This window comes from Cheilinus undulatus, linkage group 11 (genome assembly GCF_018320785.1).
Source record: "Cheilinus undulatus linkage group 11, ASM1832078v1, whole genome shotgun sequence".
Classification (NCBI taxonomy): Eukaryota; Metazoa; Chordata; class Actinopteri; order Labriformes; family Labridae; genus Cheilinus; species Cheilinus undulatus.
In genome coordinates, this window is record NC_054875.1 from 15,091,372 (window position 1) to 15,115,493 (window position 24,122).

The window sequence follows — 24,122 nt, forward strand, 5'->3', positions numbered from 1 at the left end:
AAAGAGAGCTAGAGAATGAAGAGAGACTGAAAAAACGAGAGTGAGAGAGATGGGAATACAGATGAAAGCTGATTTGTCCCTCTCATTTCCACTTTAACTAGGTTTTCCTGGAGTCTTGAAGAGGCGTGCATGCCTGCAATGGTGTGTGTGCAGGGTGGCCACAATGATCAAGGATCCTTCTTCCCCGCCTCCCAGAAAGAGAGGGAGAGTGAGAGAGAGAGAGAGAGAGGGAGAGAGCAGTCACATGCGGAGAAGAGCGGGACGAGAGACAGAACAGAAGAGAGCTGTCAAGCAGTGAGGAAGCAGTGAAGAGACGTCTTAGTTTTTTTTCTTGGAATACATTTCCCCGTCCATCTCTGAAGCCCATACTCACGCACACACTTAGACACACAAACACCAAAGATCCAAACACAAGCACACAGATGGTAAAGTGCGTGTGTGAGTGCTGCTGTTACCCTCTTACAAGGAGTGCTGAATTATTTTCAGGAGCTGGACTCACAAAAGCCTGACTCACTTGGACTGTGAGAGTGTATTCAGCATCTTTGTGACTTGGACTTGAACTCAAACTGGATTCAAAGAGGGCAGCACTTTGGACTTAGAGTATCAGTACACCACCTGAATGCATCACTGAGATTTTGCCCAAAGCTGTAGTGGCTCTGTTCAGTTCAGGAGAATTTAACACACTGTGTCTGTGCTGATGAGGAGGATGTACTGGCTGGTGACAGCGGTCTTGCTGGCCCACCTTGGGGCCACCTTAACATGGGCGTGGAGAGCATCTCAACCCAGACTGCAGTTCACACATGCAGGTAAGATTTGCTTCATTTCTTTTGTTCTGAGTGTCTCAAGTGTTTCTTTGCTCTTACCATCCTACACATCTGTCACACTCTTCTTCCTCTCACACACAAGGAGGTGACAAGAATCATGCCCCACTTCTCGTTATTCACTTTTCTTGTTCCTCTCCTATTATTGCCCACACACTGTCAGGAGATATGTGCAGAACAAATTATACCTTTGCCTGTCTACTCCTCTACATGTCTGCCTTTTTGTTTCTTCCTGACACTGTCTCACTTTCTACAGCTCTGTAATAAACTCTGTAAAATTAATTTTACACCATTGGACAAGTTTTCCTGCCCACCACACTGTCTCCTATCACAATGAACTCTTTCAGAAGCAGCATGTAAGTGCTTATTTTGTCACACCAGCACAGTCATAATATCAGAAGTTTATTCCCAAATCACACATTTAGATTTCAGCATTTCACCATAAACTCAGCTGTAAAGTTGATAAGAAACCTAATTGGAAAATTATAGTTGATTCTAAATTGTGTGTCATTTTCTGAGTTTTTCCCATCATCTCTCTCAGTTACCATTACCATGGTTATCACTGACATCTGGAAACATGGTGGCATTCGTACAACAATGTCAGACAAGAAGAAAAAACTTGTAAACAAGCCAACACACAGGCATCCCTGTTGCTCATTTTCTCTTATTAGACTGGAAACTATGCAAACACCATCAGAGAAAGTGAAGTAGGTCAAAGTTAAACCAGAAAGCGGGTCTGTAGGGATGGATGTTTGAGAAGAATAGTTTGGATAATCTTTTTGGTTTTTCACATCTTTTCAGCTGAAGACTTTTGTGCACACACACATTTAAGCTAGTATGCAGTCTTAGATCTATAAAGGGATAAAGGGAAGGAAAGAAACACAGAAAAATAAGATTTTATCAACCCTACTCTTATTGAAGGTGTAAATTCAAGTTATGTGGACTAGTACACAAAAACCTCATGAAAATTTCAACTATTTTTAAAAAATTTAACACCAGAATAAGACTGGAATAGTGTGCTGTAAAGGCCTGGCTATCTTGCTCATAATGACGAATAATGGAGTGAAGTAACAGTCTTTCAAAAATTACACCCAATGCACATTTAGTGTTAAAGATCGACATTAAACGTCTCAAAGGTCTACCACAAGATCACGATCTACAGGTTGATGGCCCCTGTTCTGTAGCAGAAGATCATTAGTTAAAAGTCTATTGTGGAATGATTAAATTCTGTAAAGGCAATGGAAATTAGATAGAAAGCACAGTAATAGCAGTGAGAATGCATATGGGAGACCTTGTTATCGCCCCTAGATTTATTTCCCGTTGAATTAAAACCTTTTGCCAACATTTATCAAGCGTCAATTAAGCTTCACATCCACAGGCAGACTCCCCCGGTCACAAAGTGACTGCCTGACAGCAAAACCGCCCTGTCAGGATTCAAAATCAATAGTCCATGTGTGTTAGCTTCAGTTGTGGCTGACAAAGAAATGATTATCTGATGGCACAAATCCCAGATCCCCATCACCACCAAATTAATTTTGCTCTGGCCCTGGGCCAATCAGTGCACCACAGTCAAATCTATGCAGCAGTTTGTAGAAAAAAAAACTGCAGAAAGAACCACAGAAGGACACGTTTCTCCTTTCAGGTCAAATTTGAAATCCCAGCTTTTGTCTGTTATATACTGCTGTGCACAACTGTCATGTGCATTGGTAAGCTTTCAGTTTCACTCACCTTTCTCTTCATGCACAGTTTAACTGCTACTGTGCAGCATGATGCATGAGCACATGTTGTTGGATCAACATGCCAGTGTTGAACAGGATCACAGTTTGTCCTGTTAGTGTGTTTATGCATGGTTGAATTGGAGGCGAGGGTCCTCTGGGGGGCTGAGGAGATGCTGCATGAGCTGCTAATAGTTGTTAGTGTTTGTTGTAACGTGGGAAAATATTTTATGGATCTGACGGCACTGTATTTGATGCTCTTTGAGGTACAAAGCAGTAAACCCCCCAGTCCTAACGAACACATTGAATGTTTTGTTTGGGTTTAACAAACGTGACCGACAAAAGCAATGAGAAAGAAGGGATCTGCACCATATAATTAACACAGGAGTTGTGATTCTTTCTTTATGTTCTAAGCTCTATTTACAGTATATCACCCTCAAATTAAAAGCTTCTGAGTTTAGTTACAGTAAGACAAAGTCATCCGCCTTTAATCATATTTACCAGAGACACAGTAGAATAAGAAACCAGCTGATTACACATTCTTACATAAGCCGTAACACAAAGTGTCTGTGAAGTAGATGTGATAAGGCTGAAGTCGACCAATCATGACCTAGAAAGTACTGAAAGAGAGAGAGAAACCTTGTTGGATTCTCCCAGGTGGGGATGTAGATCTAATGGAATCTGAATGTGGAAATGTAAAGCACTTCTTAAGTAGCTGTGTGTGTTACTCTGTGCCTATATGTCCTTGACCATGTCTGTGTATGTGGCTGTAAGTGCTTGAATTTATAAATGCATAAGTGTGTTGTTCTGTTTAAGTCACTTTGAAGATACAGTATGAGGATTTGTGTGGTGTGTAGTTAAAAAGCTCTGTTTCAGTTCCTGTGTATCTGCCCACCTCAGTCTTTGTTGTGTGTTCTGCTGATGTGAATCATCGTGTCTTAAAACAACAGAGGTTTGTTTGTGATTTATTTCTCCATCATAGAGTGAGATCAAAACAAAAATAAAATGTGTGATGTGTGTAGGGGGTTTAATGGCTCCATGTCCACCACTGAATTTGTGCTATTTTTCTATCTCTCTGTGGGAGCTCTATGTACTGGTCATTTCCCCTCTCATCACTGCTGAGGTTTTTTTTTTCTCTGACAGTGGGAGATTTTTTTCTTTTGAGCTGCTGTAATTACTAAAAGATTCCAGTTTAACTTAAACACTTTGACTCTGAGGTTGTTTGGCAGCTCAAAGAAACTGTACATTTTGAGTTTCCTTCATCTGCTGAGTTCACTACAAATTGGGAATTCTGTCTGACAGTGTTGTTGGTTTTCACCCTATTTTTGAAGAAAATTGGATCCTGTTTAGAGCTGTGTAGCAGAAACCCAACATACTCTGGTGACTGAAGTGTTGAAAAGCAAAATGAAAAGGAATCAACAAAATAAACAGATGAAATCCAGAGACAAATAATATAAAATGATGTTAGTATTTGATACAGAAAACTTATTGAATCAGAACATCTACATGATGTCACTTTAAGATGGTAAGTCATAAAAATGTGTGCCACACCCATATATATCTATAGATTTATACATTGAAAGGCTAATAGGCACTATGATAGCAGTTGTGGTCAAACATTAGATTACTCCAAGGAGAAACACACCTATAAAATCATCTTTCAAATACAAATATGCAAAGTAAACAATCTATTTAATAAACACCCTGATTAAAGTAGAAGGGAGATAGTAGTACTATTTCCCTGGCGCACTGGAAAACCTTCTCTAAAGGTGTAGGGTATATTCGAAACATTATATTGGAAGAGCCTGGCTGTGCAGTGTACACTTCTGCAGACTAAGAACCCAGTAATTTAGATGGTTTTCCCATTTTGATGTCCTCTCCTGGCTGAGAAACTGCTCCAACCACTGTACTTTTGAAAAATATTCGATACCACACTTGAGAAACTCTGTAATCCATCAAAGTGGAATGAAAGTTTATGACATGAAAGCTTTCACCTGCCAGCAGCAGAGGGCTATTTCATTTAAACATACCAGCTGAAATATGGAGGGTCTTGTCAGACTGAAACTGATTTGTTCCTCATATGGAAAGTTAAATGGTTTGATGATAATATGTAGTGCATTTACTAACATATACATATGATAGATGTCAGTAACCAAACACATTCACTTTGTGATGATTATGCTACTGCCCTAATGTGAAACAGCAGTGTGAAAGCAGTTCATAGCTTTAATGAATTTAAAAATGATGGACTAGAATAACCTAAGAATCCAAGAAAAAATAAATCTTTAGAAATGTTTACTACTTAACTTCAAAGGATCCTTGCACTGACCTAACAAAGAAACAATATTTATCCCCTGCACCTGCAGATTGAACCATCGATAAATCTTGACTATGATTTTCTTTTCAAGCATCACAGTTGTTCATAGTCCAACAAGAACCTGTAGAAGCAAGAATGAAGTTGCAGTTAAGAAAATACATCTGGGAGATTTTTATCCAGTGGTGTCTGGGTTATAAGCCAGAATACAATGCCATAGCACCCTACTGACACTGCAGGTGGAACTTGAATCCCCAATCCCTTGCTTAGGAAGCCAGTGCCTTACCCATAAGGCCACTGGGGCTTCACAACAACATCCTATGAGAACAATAAGCTGGAAAATAAAAGAACCATATAAGGCACAATCACTGGAATTCAGTAACAACAGTGTCTGCTTAGGCCATTGTGGCAGTAACAGAGAAGAGAGAGAGGGTGAAAAAGAAAGAACTATAGAGCTTCAAAACATTTTAAAATTGTAAGACCGTTGTCTTTCGATGGTTAGTCCAAACAATTCATGCATTATGATAATTCAAATGGATTTCTGTTCTTGGACAGCAGGTGATTTTACAAGTTCCCGACAAACTGCATCATGGGAAGGATACTCTCCAGAGTATTTAGAGCTTGAGCCATGTTATACAGTTTAGCTCATCGTGTCCAGGCTCATCACTACATCAGTTTTGACCATTGTATAAAAAAATCTGTAATAAGTTTCCAAACCTGCAGCACAAATGCTGTTCACTGAAACAAATCTATGTTTTCTAAGTCACTGTTAACACAGTAATAGAGGGGATGCACTGGCCTTACTTTGAGCATGTGACATGACTACTCAGTTGGGCTGAGAGGCAAGACAGTTTGAAACACAGATACAGATGATAAAGGGGAAAAGCAAACCAGTATCGGCTTAAATTATGGATATCTGGACTTGATAGAGATCCATACAGTTTCCCAAAGACACTGTAGACTGTTAACATTGATATGTGGTCATAAATCAAGTTTTCTGACATTATATGGACCTGATTTTAAAGAACAAAAAGCAGAGTCATACATCAGCCCAATTCATCAGTGATAGACTTGAAACTGAACTAACATGGAAAAGCTGTACATCAGCCATTTCTCCATATTTCAGTGTTTGATTGACTTTCTCTTACTTTAGCTTATCTAAAGTTTGCTCTGTGGTTGTTAAATCTTTTAGCAAAAATTCAGGATGTAGCCTATTTCAATCTGAGATCAACGTACCCAAGCTTTCTTTTTTAATCTAGTTCAATTTAAACCCGAGTTAAACCTATGTTTTGTTTTTAATGTGACAAATTCACACAATAAAGCTCTCAACTTTTAACCTGACACGCCAGATGGATTTGTTTCACACATCCATCTGCCAAAGCTTCAATAGGAAACATTTGAGGAAAGGAAGAGGAAATAAACTCGGAGTATGATTGGGTGAACGTTCTGTCTGTCACATCTCTACGGGCCAATCAGAGCAACAAAACACGTGATGTAGCTGCTATCAAGCTGTGCGTGTGCAGCTACTGAGGAATAACGCGAAACATGACGACTATAGACATGTCAGTACTCGACTTTTGTCGTTTTTGAAAAGAAAACAACTCACTGCTGTTCTATGTTCTTCTTTTGACGAAGAAATGTTGTCAAGTTCTGATAAAACTGCCGCTTTAGCAGCATCCACGCTTCTCTTCCTCCATAACTGCTCCAGCTCTTGCTGCTGCTTGTTTACATCACGACTGTTGTGCCTGAAAGTACTGCCTCTCGTCGCTGATTGGTCCTGTCACTTTCTAACCGGGCCCAAACGGTTCAGATGGGAGCTTTGCAAGATGGATTCACCAGTGAGAAACAAGGAAACAGGCATATCCATCTGCTTTGCAAGGTTACTCAACTTTAAGATATTTTAGGAACTGCTATAACATACTCTCAACTGATTTCTGTCCCCAGTTGATGCTTTCTGCTACTCAGCAGCTGGAGCTGCAGATTCTCATGTTGCCTGTAACGTCACATGCATACCCTCTATTAGTCAGATCATTAATTCTGAACTGTAAGTACAAGAAAACCACAACAGCAAAACAGGAGTTTATACATCTTTATCACTACAAATAAATGCCCCCATCCCTTATTACTAAACATGTAACTAAAATCCTGTTTAATCCTCCCACCAGCTGCCTCTTTAACTTTTGTTAACTTCTTTCTTGAAACAAATGTAATGGAAGTTACAGTTACATCTGTATTGGCAGACTAATTCTCACTATTCGAGAGTTGTTCTGACAGAGATCCTTTACCGTCTGAGAGATTTGTTTTGATTAGTAGAGTGTAATCAGACTGACTGACAGGACAGCTTCATGTGTCTAATCAAAAACAGCTTTAAATACGTAAACACGTCTGATTACCTCCTGAACCTCCAGCTCTCTCTTAATGACTAAATTATCCCAGTTATTCACTTGATTTCAAGTTGCCCACATGTAGGAGTGAGCTGAAATACACCCCTACACACGTGCACAGAAATGCACACTTAGTGAGATGTGCCCATTATCCCGGCCATTAAGTGGACATTAGTGTGATTTTCTAGATAGAGGTTCATTATTGATACCATCTCTGTGCCACACACACTCACACTCATTTTTTTGAAAACATTAACTGAAAAACTACTGAAAATTAAAAAGCAATTGCAAAACGAACTGAATATCTGAACCGACACAGCCGGGAACATTATTAGGGCTGAACAGTACATCAGTTCACAATTGTGATGGTGATGTGCAGATATGCAACAATCATACCACAGGACGTACAATGTTAGTCACTTGACCTTAATCACAGCATGCGGCTATTTCTTTGTTGTTGGACAAAAACGAAAAAGTTTTCTTGTTTCTGTGATCAATATCCGTTAATGTCTGGGGTCAGGGAACTGAGCTGTGTGCATGCAGAGTCTGTGTGTCTCCCTCGTGTACGTTTGGGCTACAGGTGCTCTGCTGCCATCACACATATATCTCATGATGCTCCAGGCAGATGCTTAAATACAGTGTACTCACACTTACAGCAGCACCTCATTCCCCCAGGTGTTTGTAGGTAGAGATACACCGATTTTTCAAGACCAAGTACAAGTTTAAGTACTTACATATGGGTACTCATAGATATCAAGTACTAAAATGAGTTTTTAATGATACCATTCAAGTTCTTGAAATTATTTTATCTTTTTTAATTTCATTAGATGTTCTTCACCCCTCCTGACAATCAGTGCATTGTTTTCATTGTTTTCCTTCTCCTCTACTTTTGTTATCCTAGTACAATATATGCAGTGTTTTATGAGTAAGAGTACTTAGGCTTGGTATCAGCTAGTGGTGGGCGGTAAGCCAGTATTAATATCGTCACCGGTAAAGTTACTGCCACAGATGGATTTTTGCAACATCGTCATCACTGGTTTAAATGCGTGCTTTGTGTTGTAATGCCCATGCCCACCATTAGCGTAGCAGAGTGAGAACTGATAGTCAGAAGCTCAGTCTGGGGCTGAGTCCAGTCAGCAGCAAGTTTTGCTGTAGCAGCTCTGTAACTATCTGAACGTCACTCACATGTGCCTTTGCACTTAACATGCAATACAATAAACAGGTGAGACCTCAAGCTGGGTCGTCTCAGCTTTCTTTCAGCCCTATGCTGCCATGACTCGGCTTTAACAAGTCTTTAAAGATGTCTTTAACCTCATGACTCACTTATTGTGAGTCCAAAAAGCAAGCTTAGACATTAAAGTCAGAAGTCAGAGCTGCAGTTGTAAACACCACAGCCACGTAAAGTTGCTGGTACCGCTGTTGAAGTTGAGTTACATTAATGATAAACATGCAACTTCTGTCAATTCCTACACAGTTCTACACAATTCTGTAGTTGTTACTGTTTTTGAGTGATTTTATTGTGAAGGCAACCATTAGGAATTATGGTATAGTCAATATCAGCTTCACACTCCTCAGCACTATAGAAGTGAAACTTAAAATTAAAGGAGCAGTTACAAAAGAGTGAACACGATCATTTTTCTGTGAGCTTCTGCTCAGACATGAGTTCAGTATGCCATCACAGGTTTTTTCCGGGGCAGGGCAGGGTGTGTTGCACCTGATTATTAAATGTGTCATCTATTTTAGTTTTGTAATACTGATCTATTAAACCATCACTGTGAAAGGCAAGAAGTATGACACGCCAAGTGAGTGCTGCAGTGTGTGAAAATCACAGCAGCTTAACACTGTGAGCTTTCATATCATAACTGACACTACACTGGGCTTGGCTAGTCAACCCAACATAACTTAGAAAATTGTTAGAAATGGTTGATGACATTTAAGTAACGCAAGAAGTTTGTAAAGTTTTTCTTAAAAAAAATAGTTGCTCAGTCCACCTATTTTCTCTTCCTTTCCTTCTCCTCTGTGTTTGTGTGAAATCTGAAACATGAATTGGGTCCCAAAATAGAAAAGAATTTGTAATTGTTGGTTTAAGATCTAGTTAGTAAACACTGCATTTCTTGGTATCATTTGAATAAAAAAAATGATAAAGCAGAAAAAAACTATAACAGCCTCAGTTCTTTTAGTATTGTTTAGTCTTAATATAGATACAAAGCAAGAAGTCATAGGGCATATGTAGTTTTGAATGACCACAGACCTCCAAGCATGATAACATGACAAAAATTTATTGAATTGAAATACATTCTTGCATACAGAAAAACACTCTTAGTCAACACATCCACCATAACTGCTGTACGGTTAAATCTACAGCTGTGGCTGTAACATGAAGCTATGCATCGTAAAGACACGTACATGGATGCCACTGAAAATCTTTGCATGGTTTATTAAGTCAGTGTGAATCTATTTCCCCACATACAGACAGACGCATGTTTTATTCATACAGCATTCACTTTCTGAGATGCTTTAATGTAAATTTTTAATCTTTAACAGTCACCGGAGGATACTATTGTATCATAACCAAATATAAGTTTGTTTGAGTTGAGACAGTGGATTTGACCTCTGCTGCTCATTACATGCAGTAGTTGTTATCCAGTTATTTCAACTTCAGCTGTTAGCTGAGAGTCTTTCTGGACAAATGCCCAGATTATAATGTAAATGTAAATGAGTGCTTTTCAATTTCACACTATTAGCATGCAAATTGCTTGGTTATACTACACAGAAGATTAGCTCTATATTGTCCAGATGCTTGTTTGCTCATGTGCATGGCTGTAAAAATCAATTTAGATTTCTTCTCAGAAGAATTCGTGTTGAACAAATAACAGCTGCAGGTTGAAATATCCACATTTAATTTCAGTTTTATCTGTATGTTGTGACTTTATGAAGGATAAAGGGAAGGTGTCCCCAGCTATGAAACAATTTAGAAAATTTATGTGGCCATAAACAGCTGTTGCAGCACAAAACCCAGATGAGCTGACTGTTTTTAATAAACTAGAAATGTGTTTTAGCTGTGAGAGAAACAAGCTGACAACCCTGCTGTTGCTTCTGGTTTCCATCTTCACCAGATTTGAATAAATGAGAACAACCTTTAACTGCCATGGTGTTTACTCTTACTGCAGATATTTATACAAAGCAGTTTAGCCTTGAAATTGTTAAACACTAGATTTAAAATACCAGCCTCACTTTATTGGGTTATAGCTTGTAAAACCCCCTTCTTTTAAGTTGCCCTGCTCCTATTCACAATTCAGCTCAGTGCTGTTTCCCAGTAACTGACCAACATTGTCATTTGGAGAAACAGATATTTAAGCTCCTCAGCAGAGCTGGACGATATGGCCTACAATTCATATCGCCATATTTTGAAATCTATTCTAAATTAATGTATGTTTAATTTAACTCTTTGATACATTAAATGACGATTATAGTAGACCCTTCTATATTCTCTATTCAGTCTTTATTGTGAAAGGAAAGTTATAAAATATTTTCTCTGTTATGTTTACTATTGTTGACTATAAAAATGATTAGTATCTTCCTCATTATGGGTGAAGCAAACCTACACAAAAACTCGCCTATGGCCAGTTGCACTGCAGTTTTGTCACCCATGCAGGCTTCGATTATGTTAGTCCTGTTATCTGTGCTGATGTACATCTGACAAGTTTCTGACTAGTGCCATGACATGAGAGCATCTGTCAGATGATTGTTTTTGGGACAAAAGCTCGTTCGTAGGCACAAACTTTCTCATTCCCAGTTGCGGATGTAATGTACTGTTGTGCTGGACCACAGATTCGTAGCTGTAGAGAAGTGGATCACATTTGTTAGCTGCTGGGCTACCTTTTCTCTTGCTGAGGCATACAACTCTGGCAGGGAGTTTTCAGCAAAAAAGATTGTGCCCAGGCAAATTATACTTTGGGTCAGGTGTCTTTTATTAAAATCCTGATTTTTCAACAACATTTAATGGGGCCATGAATCTCAGCGTAATCCTGCAGCATGTTTATGGATTACTGTGTTTTCTTCGACGACTTCCCATTGAAATCGGAACCACTGCCAGATGACGGATACATTGCCGTTATTCTTCTGAACCAAATTGTAAATCTGCATCTCAAACTATCATCAAACTACCTGTTTATTTACTTTTTCTGCTATTTCATGCTTTCCACTCTCCTGATATAAAAACACGTTTTAAAGAGGAGCATTTTTCTATGGGCATAGGGGTGTGTTCTCTGCTGTGAGCGAGTCATTTAGAGACAGTGGGAGAAGCGAAACTCCAGAGAGAATTGTATGCTTGACAGTAGTGATATAGTTATTTCAATGTATTGTGGCAATACCCACAGTACATTAAATATACTCAATATATTGACCCCCCCCCCCCCCCCCAAGTTATGACAAAAATCAAAATCATGATTATTTGAATGATATTTCAACAATGGTTATTATATGTCAAATTTTGTGGCTCATTTTTTAAGCTTAGTCACAAACATTACATTCTGAAAGTTTTTTTTGCATTGTTTTAAATTTGGCTCAATTCTATGGAAAAAACAAGTGCAACGCTGCATGACTTGGTAGACTGTGAAACTGAATTGTCCTTCTGGGTTAAATAAAGTCATCTGAATCTCACCACAGTCAGTGTTTAATCTCTTTTATCTTGTTTCCATTATCGTGGGAAGCAGATTGAAACTCAATTAACTACCCAGCACCAGCAATTCATATGAATAAATGCCTGTTTATTTCTCTTTCCCATGCCAAACATCTTACCTTAAGTAATTATATATGCAAGTCATGAATCACTAATCGCACACAGGTGTTTTCTGACAATTCATTAAAATGCCTTTTGCAGGTTGGTCTGTCGGGGTGTGCAGCTTTCCTTAATTGATTTCTTTTTCTGTAATGTGGAAGTTGTATTTATATAGTATTAAGGATTTACAGTTTTACCTAATTTAGGAATCCTGCTTATAGACAAAACTATAATCTTAGTTAAAAGATTCAACTTCTCTACCAGGGTGCGTCTATTATTAACAAGTTATATTTGATCAGTTGTATCCATGCATCTCTTTGCAGTGCTCAGAATTTAAGTTGTGAGACTTGTACTTGGTCTTTGTTGTACATCCTCCTACTCCCTCCATAACCTCACCTTTCTTTTCTCTCTGTGTACTAATAAAGCACAAAAGACTTCCCAGTGATATTAAAAATCAGAAGATATTTCATTATTCATTTATTCTTTTAGATCTGTTTCTATCTAGGCCAGTGCTTTCCAGGCTCAGGGCGGAGGATGTTGCTGAGATATGGCTTTCACTGGAACTGTTATCTGGCACAGCATCAGGCTATTCTCTGTTATTAATTTTAATGGAAGCAGTCCCCAATGGTGGCGCGAGCATTGCTTGTCGTTATTGAAATATAACGACAGCTGTTGAGTTGTCCCACTATTGGAAAGACTCAAGAACAGCAACTGGTTTCTCCAGAGGAGGATCTTTTTGAATGTTGTTTGCATATAGATTTAGAAGAACATGGCTATAACTTTGTGTCCCTGCCGTTTAATTTAGGAACATTCTGAATTTGCCCCAGCAAAACTTTAGCTCCTTATTAAGACATAACCCCCCCCCGATTAAGGGACTCGGGGTTTGAGGCTTTTCCTCTCTCTGGACAGAGACAGTGAAAGGAGTCTAATCACGCCCCTGTTTTGGCAACAACAGCCCCTGACAACAGTGGACATGCTGTAAATTTACCCTCGAGAGGTTTCTGGTGTTAATATTTGTGGCTATCTTTAGCCTGAAGCTTGTAATTAAGCAGGAAAAACCACAAGCGTCATATTTCTTCCATTTCCCTTAAGTATTAATTTGCTCTAATCTGCCCTGCCATCAAAAATCAAGAGCTGATTTTCTCACCTCTCCTCCCCTTATATTACTGTGTCAGCATTTTCTTCCTGTTCAACTTTCATAAGGCACCAGGAAAGTTTTATAAGCCCTGTTTCACAGGAAAAATAAAAAAAGATGTGGCCAGCAGCTTGTTTTTTTTTTTAGTTTAGAGATACTTCAGACATATAGGCTGTAGATAGGGTTGTGAAGAAAAAGAATCACTAGGTTCACATCAGAATCGCAGTTATTAATCTGTAAAATTCAGAACTGATTCAAAACCACCAAACCCTTTCCTAAAGATATATTTTTTATCGTATGGACATTTTTCATCAAGAGCCAGTTTGAAAATGGCAAACCAGCTGCAGGTTCTCTGAAATCTACACTGCTGCTGCAGAGTGTCGGTTCTATCAGTTGTCCTGCTAACATCAGTAGCACTAGCGTTTAGTATCGTTGATGTAAAGCTGTGTTCAACCAACAGAGTACTTGTACTGTCAATGGAGCAGTAAGACATTCAGCCAGTCCCGTCTTCAATAAAGTTCTGCCTGACCCATTCTGAATGGAGAGCAAAGCAGCACAATCCAAAAGACTTGCACCTCTACGATGTCAGCAACAATGAAGATTTCAGATTTATGATCATTTATTTCCCACAAGTCTTCCCAAGATAACTGGCTTAATACAACAAGAAATTGCAAGAACTTGGTTAAAAGAGTGGGAACAGGGGAGCAAAGGCAGGTTTTATTTTTCAGTACAACCAACTACTAAAGTCACATGGAGTTTGAAAATGGGAAGGAGGGACACTGTGGTGATCACGAGACTGAGGCTGGGGCATTGTGCACTAATTCACAGGCTGGCAATGGTTGGTAAACATCCTGATGGAAAATGCACCTGTGGGGAGGAAGAGAATGTAACCCATGCTCTTACAGCACGCAACAGCTACAACACAGAGAGAACCATCATGCAAGAAGGCCTGACAGCAACTGGAATCAAAGACACTTCACTTAAGTCGCTTCTCAGCTGGGAACATCACAAAACGACAAAGGCCGTTTTAAAAATGTCATCATTGGACTGGATTGTACGCTAGAATTTGAGGCGCTGACTAACCAGCGCTAAAGACTGTGGAGGGCAGCAATATGCCTTGGCTCTGCCGGAAATTCAAAAGAAGAAGAAGATAGCTAGCTAGATCTCATAAAGTCTATTCAGATGTTTTGCATGTTTTTGCTTTAGGTTTTCCCCAGTGTACTTACAGCATTGTAATTGGTTGATTATATGTGCAAATCTGAATAACTTCTTAGCTGAATCAAGGAACGGAATAAAATCAAAAGATAATTAAAGTTTCATACACCTGGTTTAATAAATTGAAGTAACTTTAACCCACTTTACCACTTTAGGTGCATCAAAGAATTTAATCCACAAAGGCACAATACACTTAGTTTCTACCAGAAAACTAAAGTATGTGGGATCCACTATGATAAGAATAACAAGGAGTTTAGCTGATTGGCTGTAGGCTGCTGGGAAAGCTGGAGACCTGAACACAGAAGAGATAAGCATTCTTCAAATGTTACTTTTTTGCTAGATATGAAAGAAAACATAATAAAGTGATGGAATATAAGTTGATTAAAAAAATTAAGGACAACCAGTTAACTCAAGTCAATCTGTAGATGAGTGCTACTCATACACATGTGCAGGAAAAAGCTGATCTTCAACCCTTGGTGTTTGCTATCTGTCGTCCCAAAGCTGCGTAAACAAGAAGAAGCCACAAAAATTCATTCATCCCAGTTTTGTCAGCGATGGAAAAATCAGACAACGGCCACAAAAGGCTGGAAGTCAGACTTCCTGTTCCTGTTTAAAAAGAGCAGGACTTATCAGAAAATAGAGAGGATGTACTGTTACAGATAGGAGGATTTTATCGTCTGGCTGGGCTTTAAAGTAGGGATTCGTCATAAAGTTAACTCTCAAAGCAGGCTGTAAATATAAATCTTAACTCCCTGTAGACATTGTGACCATCCATTTTCTTCACAGGACAGCTACTTTTCTTTACAATCGCAAATTTTAAAGACGAAGAGGTATAGTTATCGCCCATTTGCCAAAGCAAACGTTCACCGAGCGTACTGTATGTCTAACACGCTTTGAGGCTGAGCCAAGAATTCTAAGCCTCTGACAATTTAAAGACTGTAGTGATATTTCACTCAGAGGGGCGTGGACGCACAGAATCTATTGAAAAGTGCTGCCTTAGCTCACATATAAATTTATGCAGCGGGTTTTGCTGCTGAGTATTCACTAGTCTTTAGAAAAGTGCACAGTTGTCTTTTTAAAGAATCTGTCACTAGTGCAGTTGATGTTTTCATCTTGTGTTGGTTCTTCTTCAACTTATGACGCTCTAAAGTCTGGATAATCTCATATACTGTATTTGGATACTGAAAAAGAAGAAAAACCTCTAAATATCAGTTGGAGATTATATTCAGAGTTTATGCTAATAAGTTAGATATTTTTGTTCACTATGGATTGATTTTAATGGCTTAGTGGTAACTTGAGGAGAAGGAGCAACCATTTTTGTTTAGGAAAAGTTCAGGAAATGTAACTTAAACTGCTGAAACATGCTTGGATATTTAAAAAGTAATCTTAACACAGACTCATGTTGATACAGATTTTTTCTTGCAAAGGAGGATGTTAAAAGTGAGACTTGGTAGGATGAAAACATACCACTCTGCTTGGTGTAGGCTGAATACGGATTAGCTTTCTGATTTAAGTAACCCATAATGGACTGCCATTATGGAGACAGCAGAGTAAGTGCCCTATTTTGTCTGTGTTTCTCGATAAGTTATTCACAGTATGTGCTCAAGATCAGTATAAAGCTAAAAGGCTAGCTTAAGCTCTTTGCCAAGTAAATTTTTCTATGAAGTTGTGACCAAAACATTAAACTGATGATATTGTTCTTCTTTGGGCGTCTCCCACACAGGACTGTTTGTTACTCCGTGACTATGAAGCCGAGAATACAATGAAGGTTCTCAGTGAACCTTCTCTTGAATAAATAAAGAAGAAAAAACGAACAAAAAGCGAACAGAGAATGGAGAAGCACAGCGACCCAGGTCGAGCCGTCTGATGATGATGAATAATCATACACGCCAAGGTCAAAGGTTAAGCTGTCCACGTGGATCTGGTCTGTCTGTGACACAGTCCAGATGCAGTTTGTTGAGAGTTTGGATATCATTTTGCTGTGGTATGTGCTGTGTGTGTGTGGCCCTCAGAGTGAGAAGCACTGAGTAGAGATGCATTAATGCGTTTCATCAGTGATGGCTAATTAATTTAGTTTCATAAGCATATTAAGTTAAACATGCAACACCTGATCTGATACATATCCATCCTCAAAGGGGTGAATCAGAGAGTTTAGGATGGACTGTGGGGTATTTTAACCCTGTCTGCATTGTGATGGGTCTTAGTAAGGAATTTATGCATTACTTCACATGAATACCCATCTGTGTGCCTATAGGCTTTGTTCCCAGGCTTATGCAGGCCTCCTGCTGTAATTGCAACAGTAATTGGTGAAGTGATAACCCCATTTCCACAGGAAATGTGCCCCGGTTTCCTCGCCCCCGCCACCAACAACCCCCCTCTGGTTGCGTAGCCAACAAAGTCCTCCCAATGGGAACGTTGGACCAGACAGCTTAAGTTCCCCAGGGCCTTACAAGTAGACGAGCAGACGGACAAAGACAGACACACAAACAATACTACACACATGTTTGGGAGCTAAAAACTGTCACACAGACAATGCTGTAGGCTGTAAGAGAATAATTGGATAGATTAATGATAAGTGTAGCTTGTGTGTGGGTGTGTGTGTTTGGGTGTAGAAACAAGAATAACTTACTGTACAACTGCAGGAAGACAACAAAGTCTGACTCCCAAGAGTCAGACGACAACTGAAAGAAAGACCTGATTCTTTCATCAGCCTTTCTTTTTGTTACTGATACGAAAGTTGTATTTCACACTGTTTGCGCAACTCCAGCAATCCTTACAGAACTACTCTCATATTTTACTTGAAATGTGTTTGGCTGTCCTGCAGACAGATGGAAGAGTTTCATCTTGAAAACTCCTCACTCCTCAAAAAGAGAATTCCAGCACTTCCTTTCTGGTAACAATCAATGAGTTCTTACTCATGCAGTCACAAGAATTTAATCTCATAACACTGTAGGGTAGGTCTAATCCACACTTTTTCCAATAGTTTTTACAGAGACCCAGTATTACTCACTCTTTGGCCGACATTAAGCTGCTGCAACTGGTTTGGCTGAGGAAGTGGGATAGAGGTAGAGAGATGAATAAAAGGGAAACAAATAAAGCAGACATTCAGACAGGGTGGCAGATGGACAGTCAGAAAAATGTGCAAAAAAAAAAAACTGGCAAAAAAATTATTGATAAGTAAGGAGAGAAGAAATCCTGATCCTGCTATGTGCATATGTGCTGCTTTCTTCTTCTAATGATATCTTTTCTGCAACATCTCTGCATCTCAGCTGACATCCCCACCTTTATACCTGAGCTCAAAGCTGGTGGTGGCTATTAGAGCAAATCTCAAGCATCAGTGAAAATTATATTTTTGTTGGAGTGGGGCATACATAGCCAAAACAAAAATCTAAACTGACCAAAGTTACCATTTCATCCCTGAAGCTGGTTGGCTTCAACCCTGTTTCACTGAACATAACAGCTATGCTCCAGGAGCTATTCTGTTCCAGCGCATAATATGCTTAAAATGATGCCTGAGGTCATTTATCAAGAATTTACTTTAAAAAAACCCTATCAAATAGCAAAAATAATGTCCTGGCAATTATATTAAGCAGTTGACTGTTTTTTTAGCATCTCCTTATCCTTGATATTGATCCTTGCTAAGGATATAGACATGATATGATATAAGACATGTTCATAACTAATGGCAACACAGGTGTTAAAGGTAATGTGGTTCTCAACACAGAAAGACCACCCATGATTTGGTCTTTGGTCATATTTTCTTCTGACATATTCTGACCTGCTCCAAGAGGAGGTAGAGCCTGCGAATTCTAGTCATGTTATTTGACATTTTAAAGGGTCGATCAAGGAAAGGTCGGTCAAAAGGAACAAAGTGAAAGAAATAAAAATGCATACCAGAAACAGGTTTGTTATTGCTTGCAGCAGCAGTTGAACTTTTTTAAGTCCAAAGAAATGGGCCAGTATTCAGTATAGATTGGGAAATTTGCAGGTTGTCTTGGTTATGTATGGTTCCTTAAAGCATATGTTTTCAGAATCAGGTTTGGATTGACCCCCAAATTATTTCACGTGGTTTGAGGCTGTAAAAAGCAGTGCATTGTCTTTGTATTCTCAGATGGATGATCCTGCTATCGTATTTAGCACCAGAGGCTCTGATTGTGAAAATAAGAGACAATATTTAAATAGTATGTTGATATTTACAACCAAAATATAAGCTGTAAAGATCAGCCTCTATCAGCTGTAAAATATATCATACATCTAAGTAAGATTGTGGAGTTTTGTTCATCCTCATTCCATTTGAACCTTTCCTTCATGTGTGTTTTAAGGACTGAAGTTTGTTTCTTTTGTCATCCTTAAGCTGAAGAAAGTGTGTTTGAAGGACTCAAGTGTTAAGTCTAAAAAATGTAATTTAATATCAGTATTGATAGCGGTACCAGCTATAATGAATCTGTAAGTATTGGCTTATTGGATATCGTTACAAAATCCAATATAATGCATCCCTAGCCAATATCAATCTTTTTTCATAACTTATTTAAGTGAAACACTCCCACTATGCCAACATTTAATCTCATGTATGATCACGAAAACAGATCAGAGTTTTTCTAACAGGTCACTCCTTCTGCCCAGCAGTTGTGTAGATATGCCATCCATAAATTGATAAAACACAACAGATAAACATCAGGTTATGATATCTGTAATGCCACATTATTTGCTGATGACTAATGTTTGTCCACAGGGCTAATATCAACTAATACCAGTGTCAGACTGGTGTATTCCTCATCGTTATGAGAAAAAAGAGAGAAATAGTGTGTGGCAATAAGCAAGTAACATATTCACTGTATGCTGTGTGTAACAGCTTTTGCATGAGGTATCTTGACAGTCCTGTAAACCTGCCAGAAGAAGCATAAGAAATATATTTGTAAAAGTTTGTTACATTTTCTGAATTAAATGTGAAGAATTTGTACTCCTTCTTTAAACAGGGAATAAAGCAGGTATCCCACTGCCTGTGTGAGGTACCTTAGGTCAGGGGTTCTCACCTTTTTCAGCCCGCAACCCCTGAAGTAAAGGTGCCAGAGACCGGGGACCCCCTCTGTACCTGAAGGTGGTTGAACTAAGCCATGCACAATCAAGAATAGTCATGTGGAGACAAGGCCATCCATAGAGGGGGATAAATAAGGGCTTTGTGGCGCCCAGCCAAACTGGTTGCTCATGGAGGTCAGCAAAACCATGGTTCATTGTAAAGTTAAGCTGTGATATCCATATTTCATTTTTAACCCGAAAAAATAACCACTCTTATCAAAGAAGTGTAGTAAATAGCCTTTTTAAAAAATGTAAATCCCCTTTGTAAAAAAGAAAAGAATAAAAATGATTTTCTACAATGGGTTAATAATGGCAAAAAATGGTGGAAAATGTGATGAAATTGGATTTTAAAAGTAGCATATATGGTTTAGAAGTGGCAACAATTCGATAAGAATTTGCCAAAAAAGGCAAAAATTCATTAAAGTGGTAAAAATTGGTGTAAAAAGTGCTAAAAATGAATTAAAATGTGGCTGAAATTGCTTTAAATTGGCAAAAAATTGGTTAACTGAGAAAGAAAAAATAGGCAGATACTGGCTGAAACTAGTTAAACTAGCAAAAATGGGCATATCAAATGGTGAAACTGGGTTAAAATGGGAAAAAATTGGTGTAAAAAGTGGTTGAAAGGCAGTAAAAAGTGGTAGAAAGAGTTTAAAACTGACAATAATAGGTGTTAAATGATAAAAATGTGTTAAAATTGGTGGGAAAAATGATGAAAGGGGTAGAAAATTGGACAAAATTGCTGCAAATTGGCAACAGTGGTATTCAAAAAATACTTGTTTTTTATGGCAACTGGAGACCCCTATCAGTGTCTCGCGACCCCCAATGGGGTCCCAACCCCAAGGTTGAGAACCACTGCCTTAGATCATAAATGAATTAATCCACTATTCCTATGGCTATCTGCTAAAGTAGTCATATGGTTTAAACTACATGTAGATTGAATTTGCTTTTTATTAATTGACTCTTTTCCATCATCATTAATGCCCACACTGCATACCATATATAAAATGCCCTATACTCTACACTAAGAGTTAATCATTTATTTAATTGAAGCTCACCTGCATGTTGCATGAAGTTTATTTTTGCTCATGTGCTAATGTATTTGTTCATGAGAATGTCGTGCATGTGTGCATATCTGTGTATTGTGTGTGGTTCAGTGCAGGAATGTTCTTAGCTGTATCACACGCCACACATTTTCCCTAATCACATCGAGGTCCATCAGAGCTCCCATGACCAGTAGGCTTTAATCTAATGTTCACCATGGATAAAAATACCTACCACCAACACACACAGACACTCACATTGGATGGCACAGTATACAAACAGAACAGACACTCATAGAGGAAAATATGGACATGGCAGGCGCTTGCACTAACATAAAGGACCTATTCAACCACGGACATTTTCAGTGTGTAGGTCTCTGTGTGCGTGCCTACACCAGTAGGATTATGTCGCAGCATTTCTGTTCCTTTATGTCTTAACTCTCCACTCTTTGATTCGCTGTGACAGGAGTCAGAGGCCAATTGGCTGAGATCAAAGGTCACGACCCTCGTTGACCTCGCTGTCAACTTGATGCTGATAAGAATGGCTGCTCTTAGCTGGGGTGTGTGAGCATGCAAGTTTATGTGCAGATTGAACAGATTCTGCTCCTTTCATTAAACAAGAGAGGTCTTCATACTAATATAACAACCTCTTTAATAATCTTTACTCATCTAACTCTTTCATCTTTATGTTCCATAATTCACATGAGTTACTCAGGTCACCCGCTTGCTATGAGATTTATTGATAAAAGTTTAAATAGATAACACAGTACAATAGAGGTCAGAGCTTGTGCCCAGAATCTGTTGAACTTGTGATGACAGAGAATAACCAAGTCCATCCTATTTAATGCTTGCAGATCACAATGGGTCCAAAAGAAGTGAAAAATGTCCAAAATTTACCCTGCAGTGAAACAATTTAGAACCCCTATCTCTCTGTGAAAGTCATGACTTAAAGCTTTAGAATTGGAATAGATATTAATGGATGACTTATGTTTCACAGGCAGTGTTGGGAGTGATGCATTACTGACAAACTTTTGAAAGTAGCCCTGTTTTTAACTTCTGACCCTTTTTTAAAAAAGAGCAACATGTTGGTTGCTCAATTGAAGTAATGTGCTTTAAGTCTACTTTTTCATATCAGTAATCCATTATTGAGAAAAATCGCATTTCTCTTTACATTTTGCCACAAAACAATCCCTGAGGCATCTGCACAATTAACATTTTTTTCTGACTTCTGATCAGGTAGCAGAAGGTAAACATACTTATTCAATTATACATGTGTATCAGGCTAATTCAGCTACCAAGGTGACAGTGAGGACAGCATTTACACTGTGGAAATATTCATATAATGTCTAATTTTTGAAAGGAAGGGATAAGAATTAACCTGACATGCCAGATGGATTTGTTTCACATATCCATCTGGTAAACCTTCCATAGACAGCTTTTAGGAAAGGCCGGAGCTTCTGAAAAAACCTCAGAGAGTGATTGGATGAATGTTCTGTCTATCACATCTTTACAGGCCAATCAGAGCAACAAAACACATGACGTCGTAGCATCTACTGAGGTGTACACTCCATAGGGAACTGCATAATGCAAACCATGGCAACTATAGACATGTCATTACACAACTTTTGTGGTTTTTGAACAGAAAACAACTCAGTGCTGTTCTTTGTTGTTCTTTTAATGAAGAAATGTCGTCTGTTCTGATAAAACTGGCACTATAGCAGCAACCACGCTAAGCTCTTCCACCTCTTGCACCGGCCTCTTGTTGCTGCTTGCTTACAAAAGTACTGCCCCTCGACACTGATTGGTCCTGTCACTTTCTAACCGGGCTTAAACTGTTCAGATGGGAGCTTTGTAAGATGGATTCACCAGTGAGAAACAAGGAAACGGGTGCATCCATCTGCTTTGCAAGATAAGATAAGAATATCATCATGAAACACAAGTTTGAAAGCCCAACAGCTGTGTTTACTACTGTGTACTTCTGCCAAATGAATTGTCAGCTATTTAGCATGTTAATGAGCGGTAAGACAAATTTAATCTCTTATTAGGCTGTAGAGCTGCAGATTATGAGGCATACACTATGCTGGAGAATGATGGTAGAGTTTGCACAGTAGGCCACATGACCTCTGAACAACATCACTGACACAATTAACCAGTCAGTTTTTATTTTTGGTCATGCCAAAGTATTAACATGTCTCAGTAAATGCAGTAGCAGTTTTTAACTTTTAACCATTAACAGAAGTTTTTGATCAGAGAGGAATGATAAGCAGAGGTCTCTCCCCTCCAAAATATACAGATTTAAAACAGTGGAAACACTTAATAATGGTATTTCAGGTCTTTGGGGTGCTGGGATGCTCTTTTGAGGCTTTGGTCACTGTGAGTCAATCTGTGACTAACTTCATCCCATATGCTGACTGAAAGTCTTTCACAGATGATAAAATGTAAAATTTGCTGACACTCAGTCTCTCAGAAAATTCTGTAGGATTTTTTGGAAACTAAACTGATCTTAATGTCTGGTCTATGTGCATTGGTCCTTGGAGCTCTGGATCAGTAAAAGTGTAATATGAATCAGTCTATGTACTGGTTTTAATGTTAGAAATCAGTTCACTGGGGCTCTGCAGCTTGTTATCAGACCTCACTTTTTGGCTCATCGTCTTTAATCTCACACGACTCATGGTGACCTTTTACCTTAAAACGAGAGTTATGTTAGCAGCAGGTGCTTGCTAGGTAGCTTTCTGGATGTGTTGCATTGACCTTCACTGAAGGACAAGTATTTATGTACCACTAAACACTTGCATTGAAATTGGTCTTCCAACTTACTGTCAAAGTGAGACATCTGGGCAGGTATGATAAAAACTTCAGTTCATAAACATAATGTCAGAATTTAGTTTTCTTCTTTTCATCTTGAGAGGGAGTGATTCACACCCTTACTTAAAATGTTAATTATCAGTATCAGCAGATCAGAACATTTCTGCTTATATGTATAAATGATACAGTCAGCTGTAAATATTAACCATATGTTTAGAAAGAGTTTGTGAAGTTTTGGGCATTGGTCATCCTTTACATCTGTCAGTGTGTTTTTACCAATTTTAAAGCAATGAAAACTGACAAAAGATGCTGACTGTGACTATTCAGTGTTAAATAAATAAAAATACAGCCTTTTTTCATTCCCTGAGAAGTGGTGATTTTGGAGTAATAGGGTTTTGGCCTGATGCTACTGATTTATGTATCGGTATTGATATCATTATCAGCTAAAATGAAATTGTAAATATAGGCATATCAGGTATAGACAAAATCCAATATTTTGCATCCTTATTTTAAGGGAAAACTACCCAGCTTCTTCATCCTTCACTCTACCTAAGTTTTTCTAACTTTTTATAAAGGCACTTCTGACATTCCTCTGATAAACTTTTGATTGTCCTTCCTTTATGTCTTCTCTGAGCCACATGGCAACTCCTTTTCTACTATCAGATTGTTCCAGTGCAATTTGGGAGCTGAGAGTCATTTAGAAGAAATCTATTCTAATTCAGCATTTCTAAAAAGGCTGAGGGAGTTGGAGAACAGATTCTTGGGTCGATAAATCCATCACAAACCTCTCAAGCTTTTCACTTTTGTTACAAGCATAGCAATCATTTGAAAATTATT

General features: G+C 38.6%; 1 protein-coding gene across 2 annotated transcripts in view; it reads left to right on the forward strand.

The window, feature by feature from the left end:
- Positions 1–294: 294 nt before the first annotated feature.
- Positions 295–24,122, forward strand: part of sema3h (sema domain, immunoglobulin domain (Ig), short basic domain, secreted, (semaphorin) 3H) — an 86,946-nt gene continuing 63,118 nt past the window's right edge. For both annotated transcript variants that reach the window (XM_041798307.1, XM_041798308.1), the window contains exon 1: positions 295–806. In XM_041798307.1, the coding sequence (XP_041654241.1) occupies positions 698–806 (109 nt within the window). In that variant the 5' untranslated portion in view covers positions 295–697. The remainder of the gene's footprint in view (positions 807–24,122) is intronic.